Here is a 12,067-nt window from a genome sequence, read left to right on the forward strand (position 1 = left end):
AGCATTGCCGGGAGCTGTGGTGTAGGACGCAGATGCAGTTCGGATCTTATGTGGCTGTGGCTGTGGCGAAGGCTAGTGGCTACAGCTCCAATAAGACCCCAAGCCTGGGAACCTCCATGTGCCGAGGGAGCGGCCCTCAAAAGACAAGACAAGAGAGGAGAGCCCAGAGGCGGTGTTTAGCTAGTGGAGGCGGTAAAGGCTCTATTCTGGAGGGTACCTGCAGCCACCTCCAGTCCCCCTTGAAATGCTGTAACCCTAGGCAAAGAAATGGGAATTCTCTCCCCAAAGCAACATTTACTGAGTACCTACTATGTGTCAGGCCATGTTCTAGGAGCTGGAGGTACAGCATGGAACCTGGGACAGGCAGCCTCGAGGTCATAGGATTGTGGAAGACCAAAGGGGCTCATGAAAAAAACCTGAAGATGATGCCACACACCGAGTAAAAGCACAGTCAATGTGAGCTGGTTTATTATTTTTACGCAGACACAAGTGTTTCTAAAGCGCCCCAGGCAGGCCTCTTGCTAGGCTGGAGTCTAAGGACAGACCCACCTCACAGGAGCTGCTAATTCCCACTCCCCATCAAAGCCCTCCCACCCTGGGGGGGCTTCCCTGTGGCCAGCTCAGAAGACTGGGCCTAGAGACTGCTCCTCTGTGGGGTGGGAGTGTGCCCCCAAGGTTGAGGGGCTATGGGCTACAAGAGCAGACACAGGCGGGGCTGGGACTCTTGACTGCGCAGATGTTTCGGTGGCTGTCCCAGGGGTTCCGTGTGTCCCTGCCCCCCATTGTGGTGTATGCAAGGATGGCTTGCAGGCAATGGTCCCTCTAATAGTAGAGTTCCTGGTCCCACCAGCCTGGGAGAGAGAGAGAGGAAGAAAGGAGACTCAGTGCTGGGGGGATTTGGGTTGGGATGGGAGCCAGGGGCTCAGAGGTCATGGCTTGGTGGTGGTTTGATATGGAGGATCAAGGGCTTGAAGGTCAAGTATTGAAAATCCAAGGGCAGGGCAGCTGCTGCGAGAATGGCTCAGCCCGCCACCCTCACGCCCCCAATCCCCATACTCACTCCCTGGGCAACAGCGAACTCCAAGTTTCCTGATCTCATCATAGACGAAGATGAGGAGGCCAAAGGGCATGGGAACCAGCCACCACTGGAACCTGCAGGCACAGGTGAGATGGCAAGGTAAGGACTATCCCCAGGTCTGCGTCCTGCATACCCACCCTGATGCTGAAGGCCACGACCCCTCACCGAATGGGCATGAAGTTGAAGATGTTGGGCATCCCGGGGCAGTAGCACAGGAAGCAGCCGATGCAGACCTGGAACACGATGGCGATCACCAGGATCCTGTTCCTGCAGGTGGGGCAGGATGGGACGGGCTCAGACTGGCAGGCTCAGGAAAAAGGCCACAAGGAGTTGGGGGGCAGATGGAAATGGGGGCACTGCGTCAAAGGAGGTCAGACTGCAGCAGGCGGAAGATGTTCTAAACATTTAACTCGGCAACAGTGGGTGCCGGCCTGTCAGCCTCACCCCTTTCGCTGATGGGACATGGGGAGGCAGTTGAGAAGCATGTGGCGGGAGCTACTGGCCCGCCTTGATATGTGCGGTGCTGGGGTTTGCGGGCTGCAGTAAGCCCTGGGCAGGATCTGCTAAGAAATGGGACCAGAGCTTGGAGGGCAGGGTGGGGCCGGGCTGGGGCCGGGGACACCTGAAGAAGCCCTGCTGGAAGGCTGAGAGGCGGCGCGTCTTGCGGATGAGGACGTCAGCAATCTGGCACATCTCGATGCTGATGAAGAACACAGTGTAGCAGGTGTACTGCTGGTACAGGCGCTGCCCAAACGTCTGTGAGCCGGGAGGGAACCAAAGCAGCCTGAGCCCAGGCTGAGACCCTCTGCAGCCAGCCAGGCACTCAGAGCCCTAAATGCTCTTTCCTTTGCATCGGAGCTGGGTGGGGGAAGAGGAGAGATGTGGCATCTGCCAGGCTTGCAGGACCCCAGAGCATGGGGCCTAGAGACCGGGTCGAGCAGAGCGTGGTGTCAGTGCCTGGGCAATTGGTAGGTCAGGCCCACTGCCTTCATAATGAAACTCCTGGATACCCAAAAGGAGGTGCCTGGGAAAAAGGAATTCAAATCCTGAGGAAGGATTTGCAAAGTCCAGCAACTCCAGGGCCCCAGGACACATGGCAAAAAAGTGAAGTGGGCCAGGTGGGCCTTTGAGGAACAAGGCACATTTCCCATTTAAAAGAGGCAGCCTGGAGTTCCCATTGTGGCGCAGTGGTTAATGAATCTGACTAGGAACCATGAGGTTGTGGGTTTGATCCCTGGCGTTGCGCACTGGGTTAGGGATCTGGCTTTGCCCTGAGCTGTGGTGTAGGTTGCAGACGCGGCTCAGATCCTGCATTGGTGTGGCTCTGGCATAGGCAGGCAGCTGCATCTCCGATTCAACCCCTAGCCTGGAAACCTCCATATGCCACAGGAGCAGCCCAAGAAATGGCAAAAAGACAAAAAATAAAAGAGGCAGCCAGTATTCAGTAACTTTTTATACACCCAGCTAATTGTGTAAGGAACACTTACTAAGCTCCAGGTACCAAGTATTTCACATGTATTGTCATTTAATCCTTCAAATAATCCTATGAGGTAGACTGGTGGTATTTAAGCTTCAACATGCATCAGAATCCCCAGAAGAGCTGGTTAAAACACAGGCCCCAACCCCTGAGTTCCCGACCCCAGAGGTCTAGGGTGAGAACTGGGACTCTGCATTTCAAACAAGTCCCAAGGTGACGCTGATGCTGCTGGTCCAGGCTGAAAATCACTGAGGTGAAAATCACTGTGCTCTCCACTTCAGAAGAGGGAAAACTGAGGCACAGAGAGGCTAAGTAACCTGCCCAGGGTCACACAGCTGTGAGGCGCAGTGCAGACAACGGATCTGCTCCAAGATCCATATATTTTTTTCTCATTTGTCTTTTTAGGGCCACTCCCATGGCATATGAAGGTTCCCAGGCTAGGGGTCCAATTGGAGCTGTAGCCGCCGGCCTACACCACAGCCATAGCAACGCCCAATCCTTAACCCATTGAGCAGGGCCAGAGATCGAACCTGTGTCCTCATGGATACAAATCGGGTTCATTAACCACTGAGCCACGATGGGAACTCCTCCAAGATCTATATTCTTAACCACGACAGTAAATATTTAAGGGGAGTATCCTGACCTGTAACTCTACAGGCCCTCTAGATGGCAAACGAAACATACCTGCTGGCCAGATCTAGCCTCTCTGACCCAAACTCATTAAAGCCTGCCAAACATGTAGATACTTGATGAAAGTGATGCTCCTGGGAGAATAACAGAATATGGGCCTGGTTCTGCACCTGAGATGATGTGTTACTGTCAGAACAGAGCAGGACACATCTCCAGCTGGGGTCATTGAAACAGGAGTTTGGAACTCGAGACAGTGGTGGGAAAGGCCCCTTAACCCAGAACTAGCAAAGCACCTGGGTGTCTGGGAGGCTTGGGCTGAGCTCAGCCACAGCGGGAGGAGTGGGCCAGGCCACACACGAGGTAGGTGGCATCGAGGTAGGTGGCATCAGAAACAAGGGACTCGCGGTGGGGCGGGGCTTACCCACTCCTGGCCATAGCTGTCCTGCAGGTCTTGTAGGTGGTGGTTCTCCCACTGTGGCCGCAGCCCCACACACAGCAGTGGGAACCAGCCCTCCTGGGCCATGGCCGTGAAGTAGTCAGTGAACCCAGCAAATGACTGGATGGCACCTGGGGGAGAGGCAAGGAGACATGGGGAGTCAGAGATAGAGACACAGAGAGGCAGACACACAGAGAGACAGGGACACAGAAACAGTGGATGGAGACAAGAGCACAGTGGCTCAGTGGTTAACGAATCCAACTAGGAACCATGAGGTTGCGGGTTCGATCCCTGGCCTTGCTCAGTGGGTTAAGGATCTGGCGTTGCCATGAGCTGTGGTGTAGGTCTTAGGTCTCAGGTCTCAGATGCTCCGCTTAGACCCCTAGCCTGGGAACTTTCGTATGCTGCGGGAGCGGCCCTAGAAAAGGCAAAAACAAAAACAAAAACCACAGACAGTGACAGACATGGAGACACAAAGAAAAGGACTCCAAGAGAGATCCATAGAGACACAAGAGACAGGGACAGAGACACACCCAGAGAACCCAAAAAAGACAGGAGCAAAGACAGGGTCATAGAGAACAAGGCCAGAGGCAGAGAAGGGACACGGGGACCATAGGGACCATTATGTGCAGACCAGGACTCAGAGAATGAGAGAGAGCCAGGGTCCAAGGCAGACACAGAGATCCAGAACAAGGCCGAGCCTCAGTGAGAGGCCCCATGACAGGCCAGCAGCCCCGTAGGAAAGTTGGCTCCCCGGCCCCGGGGACGCACCGATCTGGAAGTAGGAGTAGGCAGCCAGGGGCTCGTTGACCAACCGGTCACGCTTTGGATTCCGCGGGCGCAGGTGCATGATGTCACTCTCGGCCTTCTCATACGCCAGGGACACAGATGGAAACTGGCCGGGAGCAGAGGGAACCGGGGTTGAGGGTTTGCCTGGGCCCCTGTCCCTGACTCTCCTGAGCCCCCTCCCGCTGCACTGGGCAGGGGCAGAACTGAGGCCAGGAGGCAGGGCCCACAGTCACCACACAGCCACACCTGCCTGGACAGCCTGGGTCCAGCTGGCCCTTGTCAGGAATGGCAGCATGCCCAGTCCACATGTGTCCACATCTCTCCTGGTATCCATCTCCATCAGAGCATCTGCATTCATCTCTGCTGTGGGGTGTCTCCCTCTGTCTCTGTCTTCCTCCCTCCCTTCCTCCCCCTCCTCCTGCTCTCTGTTGGCTTCTTCTCTGGGGTCCTCTGGTCTTGCCTGTTTCCCTGTTGTGCACGCTCTCTCTTCCTGTCCCTTACTTTCTTCATTCCTTTGTCCCAGTCTCTAGTCTCTCTGTGACCCTGTCTCTGCTTTGGTGTCTCTGTGTCCCTGTCTCTATGTCTCTCTTTGTTACTCTCTATCTCTGCATGTCTTCTATCTCTCTGTGTACCTGTGTTCTCCACCCCGGCCCCCACCTCATCTGTTTGTGACCACAGAGTGGCAACAGAGTGTACTGATCGAGGCCAGAGGCTCTGGGGCATCTGACTGCTGGGGCTTGAATCCCAGCCATGCCACTTATTAGCTGTATGACCTGGAACTAGGTGCTCAACCTGCCTCAATTAGTTCATCAATAAAATGAGGATGATAAATAAAGCTCACCTCACAGAGTAGTCATGTGGACAAAACAAACCCGATGAATGTGTGCCTGGCCTAGAGCAGGTGCTGTCGAGTGTGACATAGCAATGGGTCTGGCTGCATCCTCTGCCTTGGGATCTACCTGATGCTGTTTATCTGTCCATGGTCCAAGTTTAGCCACATACAGTGTCTGTTAAAATCTCTGTGTGGTGAGTGTCCATATGTGTGTCCCTGTGTGCCCATGAGTGTGACCATGCCTACCGGAGGCTCCTCCTGTGTACCCACACCTGTCATTCTGTCTGTGACTACCCGCCTGCCTACCTGTGTGTCCACATCTGGCTGTCTGTTGTACCCACATCTGTATCGCTCTGTGTCCAAGAGTGTCCACAGTGGTCCCTGCCCATCCCGCCTGTTTGTGGGCCTATGTCTCTGGGCACGAGCAGGGGCGTGGGGGCTGCAGACTCACTATGTCAGTGCAGAGTTCAATGAAGAGGATGGTGATGCACCCGAGGGGCAGGGGCACGCTGACGGTGATGTAAATGAGGTAGGGCGTCAGTTCAGGGATGTTCTTGGTCAACGTGTAGGCGATGGACTTTTTCAAGTTGTCAAAGATCAGTCGGCCTGTGGGGATACAACAGGCACTTCAGCCTCCTTGCAGCCCCTATCCCTCCTGCACCCACCCCGCCTGCCCCCAGCCCTGACCCTGCTCCACGCCAGTCACAATGGAGGCGAAGTTGTCATCCAGCAGGATCATGTCGGCTGCATTTTTGGCAGCATCCGAGCCAGCAATACCCATGGCCACACCGATGTCTGCCTTCTTCAGGGCTGGGGAGTCATTCACACCATCCCCTGTCACAGCCACGATTGCACCCTGCAGGCAGTGGGTGCAGGTGGGAGGCTGGTCAGGGCGAAGACAGCCCAGGGCCAGCCCCACCCACCTGCCCACCTTCATCAGCAGGCCCGCACCAGTCGCTGGCAGCTCTCCACAATCACCAGCTTCTGCTGGGGACTGGTGCGAGCAAAGACCATCTCAGGGTGGGTACGCAGGGCTTCGACCAGCTCTGATGGGTCCATGTCCTTCAGCTGCATGCCGTTGATCACGCAGGCTCGGGCATCCCTAGGGAGGGAGGTGGGAGAGCACTGCTGGGGCTTCCGTCTGTGTAGTTCTGTAGGAAGAACCACAAAGAGGGCGGAAGGGGGCTTACTTCCGATTAACCTGGTCCACGGGCACACGGAGGCGGGCTGCAATGTCCTCCACTGTCTCGCTGCCTTCCGAGATGATGCCCACACTGGCCGCAATGGCCTTGGCTGTGATGGGGTGGTCACCTGTCACCATGATCACCTGTAGGGGGGGAACCAGCAGACCCCTGACCCCTTCAAATCAGCCACTCTCCCTGTCCTCCCCAGTCAACATCCCCCAGCCACAGTGATTGGTTCAGGGATGAACACGCGACCCTATCTGATACAACTGCCAAAGAGGCACCCTTTTTTTTTTTTTTTTTTTTTTGATAGGTCAGCTAAACAGGTGGGGTGTAAGGTGGAACTGCTAGAGAGTGGTGATCTTTGTCCACCAAAATGGAGGGACTGCTTGAGAGAAAAGCAGAGCTATATGGAGAAAGGCAAATTCCTAAAGACTCTGAACTCCTGAATCCAGCTATACCTGAAGCTCCACTCCCCAGAATGTTTCAGTTCTTGAACCAACGTATTCCTTTGTGGTTCAAGCCATTTCCGGGTGAGTTCCTGTCACGGGGTTCCTCATCCCCAAATACTGCCATCCTCTGTTCTCACCCCTGCCTGGTCCTCTCCCAAGGGGCCATACCCGGATGCCTGCTGTTCGGCACTTGAGCACGGCATCAGGAACAGTGGCCCGGGGTGGGTCTATCATGGATACGAGTCCCGCGAAGCACAGGCCACTGGTTGGAAAGTTCATGGCCTCCACGTCGAAGGCATAGCCAGGCGGGTAGTCCTTCTCACTCAGGTAGAGCTGGCAGAAGCCTGACCAGAAAACAGGGACGTCAGAGAGGAGGCCTGGGCTGGCCCTTCCATAGCAAGGCCGGGTGGTGAGTAACATAACCAGGCCTTGCTCCAAGCACCTCTGGATGCCTGACCCTGTACCACATCCTTCATTCCCATTACAGTCAGTCCAAGGGGGCCACATCCATGGACTCAACCAACTGCAGAGCAAAAAAATAGTCAGAAAAAAATTTCAGAGAATTCCAAAAACTTAAACTTGCCACACACTGACAACTACTTACATAGCGTTTACATTGTACTAGGGACTATACGTGATCTAGAGATGATTTTAAGTATTTGGAAAGAAGCCATAGGTTATACACAACTACGACACCATTTTACACAAGGGATCTGAGCATCCACAGATTCTGGTGTCTATGGGGTGACATTGCAGGGGAGTAGAGTGGGTGTCCTGGAACCAACCCCCGTGGATACTGAGGGACAACTTTGTCTGAATCCATCCCCACAACCATTCTGTGAGGCAGTTAGCATCCTCATCTTGCAAATGAGGAAATGGGCTTAGGGAAAGGACACTTCTTGCCAGAGGTCATACACCAAGTAAAGTGGGAGATGCAGAATTGAACCACAGGTTTGTGCCTTCTAGGGTTGAGGCAAGGGTTAAGGAAATTTCAGGAATCAGGACAAAAACTGGGGAGGTGGGGGTTGGTCAGAGGTCAGGACAAGGATTGGGGAAAGTCTGGAGTTGAGGTAGGGACTGGGGAAGGTCAAAGGCTCAAGAGGAGGACGCTGAAAGGCAGAGGTGAAAACAAGGGCAGGTCATCAGTTGAGAAAAATCAACCAACCACAGGTCAGGTCAGGATAGGTAAGATTGAGGTGAGGACGGGTGGGGAGAGGTTGGGTCTAGGTAGGAGTTGAGGACAGGGGTCATGCCTGAGACCGAGAAAGTCAAAGGTGAGTGTGTGGACTGGGGCAGGTCAGCTGTCAACCAATGATAGGAAAGGTCAGGGTGAGGGGTAGGCCGGGAAGGTTGGGCAGGGTCTGGGCTAGCTCCTCCTCACACGCGGGTTTACCCTCTACCCCAGTTTTGGGGTCTCACCCAGGACCCGCTCTCCGAGGCCTCCCAGGCTGAGGTAGGCAGTCTGGAAGGCCTCGCGCCATTGCTCATCCAGTGGCAGCTCCTGGCCCTTGATGAGGATGGAGCTACAGCGCTCCAGGACGCGCTCGGGGGCGCCCTTCATCACAAGCACGTGCCTCGGGTCCCGAGGGTCCTCCAGTGTGTGGATGGACAGCTGTGGGCGGGGGAAGAGGCGGTGTTGTGGGCGAGGTCAAGCGGGAGGGATGGGGCTTGGGAGAAGGGCGGGGCTGACAGCATCCAAGCGAGGCCTGAGCTTGGGAGGGTCAGGTTCGGGCTGAGGGTGAGGGGCGCGCTGGGCAGGTCCTTGGTAGAGGCAGAGAACTGGGGCGGGGAACCGACAGAACTAGGGTCGAAATTGGGCTGGGCGGGATTTGGATTGGGAGCCTCTTCCCACCGAGGACCTGACAGCTGGGAGCGGGCGGAGCGCCCTGGCGGTCTGTGGGCCTTGGCTGTGGGCGGGACTGGAGGTGTGGGTGGGGTTTGATTGTGGAGAGGGAGGGGACTGAGAGTGCAGCCCCGCCACAGGCCCGCTCTGAATGTGGATGGGGCCCCGCCGTGGGCGGGGCTTTGTGGTAGGGACTGGACTGTGGGCGGGGCCAGCCGCAGCGGTTGCACACCTGGAACTTGTTGGTGGAGTTGAAGGGGATCTCGCAGACTTTGGGGAAGCGCTCACGGTAGCCCATGGCATTGCCCAGCGTCAGCTCCGAGAACTTGAGCAGCGCCGTCTCGGACGCGTCTCCGATCACGATGCGCTGGGAACGCGGGCCAGTGTCAGAGGCGAGCCTGGCTGCACGAGGCACCTCGGATCCCCCTGAATACCCCAGGTTCTTACCTTGGGCACAGGCACCGCGTCCTGGCCCGACTTGAAGGCAGCGCGGTTGCAGAGGGTGAGCACGCGGCACAGCGCCCGCCACGTCTCTGAGGACTGGTCAAATGTCTGCCCTGGAAGCCAGGAGTCCAGGCTGGGGCCGCGAGGGGGCTCTCCCATACCGGAACCGATTCCCTCCCGCTAGATTCGGGTCTGGATCCCCACCCCAGACCTGGGTGGAACCCAAACACCTCCTCCTATGCCAGGCCGCCAGGACGGTGCTTTTCTCTCCAGACCCAGTATCGCGTCTCCCTTGAGACCCCATACCAAGCCCCTTCACCGACCTGGAGGTTGGCTCCCCCGAGACCCAGGATCCCACCCTTTGCCAAATGGGATGGTGCCCCCTCTCCATTAAGGCAAAGCCCTCCCAGGCTCCCTTCAGTAACCTCAGCGCTCCGACCTCCGCCTCCGCTTTGTCCAGATCTTGCCCAGCCCCATGTCTCCTCCCATCTCCACACCTGACTGGTCTTCTGTAGTGTCAGCTGAGTGGATGTGGTTGTCGAACCACAGGTGGGACACAGTCATGCGATTCTGAGTGAGGGTCCCCGTCTTGTCAGAGCAGATGACTGACGTGGAGCCCAGTGTCTCCACCGCTTCCAGGTTCTTGACAACACAGTTCTTGCTGGCCAGCCGCTTGGCTGTCAGGGACAGGCAGACCTGGGGGAAGGGGTGAGCAATGCAGGCATGGAGACCAAGCCTTGCTCCCAGTCCCACTTCCCTCCTTTCTCAACACTGGGGATCCTTTATCCCTGCCACAGTACCTCCACATTCCCCTGAAAAAAATGAGGGTTTTTCTTGCCTCCATGACTTTGTCTTTCCTCTTGGGTTACCTCCCAACCTGTCCAGATAAACATAGCAAGGTCCACTCTAAGCTGTCCTAGTTGAGGTTCTGTAATTTTTCTTTTTCTTTTTTTTCTTTTTTGCTTTTTAAGGCCGCACCCATGGCACATGGAGATGCCCAGGCTAGGGGTCGAATTGGAGCTGTAGCTGCCAGCCTACGCCACAGCCACAGCAACACAGGATCCGAGCCACGTCTGCGACCTACACCACAGCTCACGGCAACGCCAGATCCTTAACCCACTGAGTGAGCCCAGGGAGCGAACCTGCATCTTCATGGATGCTAGTCAGGTTCATTTCGACTGAGCCACGACGGGAACTCTGGTTCTATAATTTGTCTTAGCACAATCAAAACGAGAAAACTGACATTCCCTGGACCACCTGTCCTGGCCCTGGACAGGATGCTGACTCTTGAAGGCTGCCTATAGCCCTCGATACCAAACCTCAGCCTCCTGCTGTCAAAGCCCCTCCCTGTCCAATTTTGAGCCCTCAGTGTGTGGCACAGGACATGGCCCAGAGTAGCCTTGGGGAGTATTTGCCGAATGGATAGGATCGGTGCACAGCTGGGGGTGGGGAGGAGGTTGGATGACAGGAAGCAGGGTGGTGGATGGAAGGTAAATGGATAGATGAAGAGAGAGGGAGATGATGGAGAGAAGCCTGGATGAACAAAACGACAGACGGCCAGGCCTCTCAGCTCCCGGCACCAATCTCCTGCTTCCCCAACTCACCGTGACCGTGGCCAGCAGCCCCTCAGGCACATAGGCTACCACGATGGCCATGAAGAAGACCATGGCCCGCAGGAAGGTGTAGCCGATGCACATGGCCACAATGAAAAACGTGGCACCAAAGAGGATGGCCAGGCCTGCGATGATGTCCACAAAGTGTTCGATTTCGATAGCGATGGGCGTCTTCTCGTTTTCTACCCCCGAGGCCAGGGACGCAATGCGCCCGATGATGGTGCGGTCGCCGGTGTTCACCACCAGGCCCTGTGCCGTGCCTGTCGTGGGGCCAAGAGGGTGACTCAGGGCTGGGTGGGCAGCACTGGGGGCGTGGGCAGTGGCGTGCCCTGGAGGAGGGGCATTTATGGAAGGCGGTGGAGGAAGCGTGAGCTGGGAAGGGGGCAGCAACAGCGGGAGCTAGAGGGGCAGTGTGACGTGAAGCGGTGGCAGTCACATGGAGTGGGAGGCAGGGTGTCTCAGATTGAAGCAGAGGGGGCGGTGGAGGCAGCGGTGGGGAGTGGGCAGGTGGTGCAGTCAGCTGGGCAGCAGGGGACGGGTGGGGCCTCACCCTCGAGGCACATGGTGGAGAAGAAGGCGATGTTGCGGGTCTCCAGGGGGCTCTCGTGTGTGCACTCGGGTGAGCGGGTCTGCGGCTCCGACTCTCCGGTCAGCGAGGAGTTGTCCACCTTGCAGCCCTGGGCCTGGAGGATGCGGATGTCGGCTGGCACTCGATCCCCGCCTTTCATCTCCACCAGGTCGCCTACCACGAGCTGATCTGCATTGATCTGGAACTTGTCCCCATCTCGGATCACAGTCGCTTGCTGCGGGGCAAGGGTATCAGAGTTGAGGGGGGCAGGAGGTGGGGGTGGAAACTACCAAGTTGCAGCAGGGAGGTGGGAGCTTAAAGCGGGGGAGAAGTAAGGACTCGTGGGGAGGGATGGTGGTCGGGGATGAAGGGCTGGTTGGGCCTGAAGGGAAGGGGCCCCACAGAAATGCCAGGAGCCTGCCTGTGGCACTGTGGACACTTGGAACCTAAAAGGGTGGGGGGGGCAGCTAGGGACCCACCTGGGGCACAAGGTTCTTGAAGCTGGCGATGATGTTGGTGCTCTTAAACTCCTGATAGTAGCCAAAGCAGCCCGTGACCACAACCACAGCGATGAGGGCCAGTGCCAGGTATAGCTGGGGAGAGGGGCTGAGTTCAGACTAGGGGCTGGAAGCTCCCTGCCCGAGGCCACCCGCGGCTCTCTGGTCCCCTGGTGGTTTTCCTCCAGGGTCACTGCCATGGTTTTCTACACTCTCTTAGGAAG

General features: G+C 56.7%; 1 protein-coding gene across 5 annotated transcripts in view; it reads right to left on the reverse strand.

Annotated features, from left to right (window-relative positions):
- The window catches only part of ATP4A (ATPase, H+/K+ exchanging, alpha polypeptide), a 73,783-nt gene continuing 62,249 nt past the window's right edge, over window positions 534–12,067 (reverse strand). For 3 of the 5 annotated variants that reach the window (XM_021093569.1, XM_021093570.1, XM_021093568.1), the window contains 17 exons: window positions 11,826–11,939; window positions 11,329–11,581; window positions 10,770–11,038; window positions 9,663–9,861; window positions 9,169–9,278; window positions 8,954–9,088; window positions 8,298–8,490; window positions 7,047–7,222; window positions 6,433–6,569; window positions 6,194–6,344; window positions 5,930–6,098; window positions 5,694–5,848; window positions 4,393–4,516; window positions 3,607–3,752; window positions 1,701–1,834; window positions 1,244–1,345; window positions 535–1,152 (listed from right to left, as the gene is read on the reverse strand). In XM_021093569.1, coding sequence (XP_020949228.1) covers window positions 930–1,152; window positions 1,244–1,345; window positions 1,701–1,834; window positions 3,607–3,752; window positions 4,393–4,516; window positions 5,694–5,848; window positions 5,930–6,098; window positions 6,194–6,344; window positions 6,433–6,569; window positions 7,047–7,222; window positions 8,298–8,490; window positions 8,954–9,088; window positions 9,169–9,278; window positions 9,663–9,861; window positions 10,770–11,038; window positions 11,329–11,581; window positions 11,826–11,939 — 2,790 coding nt within the window. In that variant the 3' untranslated portion in view covers window positions 535–929. 5 annotated transcript variants of the gene reach the window in all.

Source organism: Sus scrofa, chromosome 6 (assembly GCF_000003025.6).
Source record: "Sus scrofa isolate TJ Tabasco breed Duroc chromosome 6, Sscrofa11.1, whole genome shotgun sequence".
Classification (NCBI taxonomy): domain Eukaryota; kingdom Metazoa; phylum Chordata; class Mammalia; order Artiodactyla; family Suidae; genus Sus; species Sus scrofa.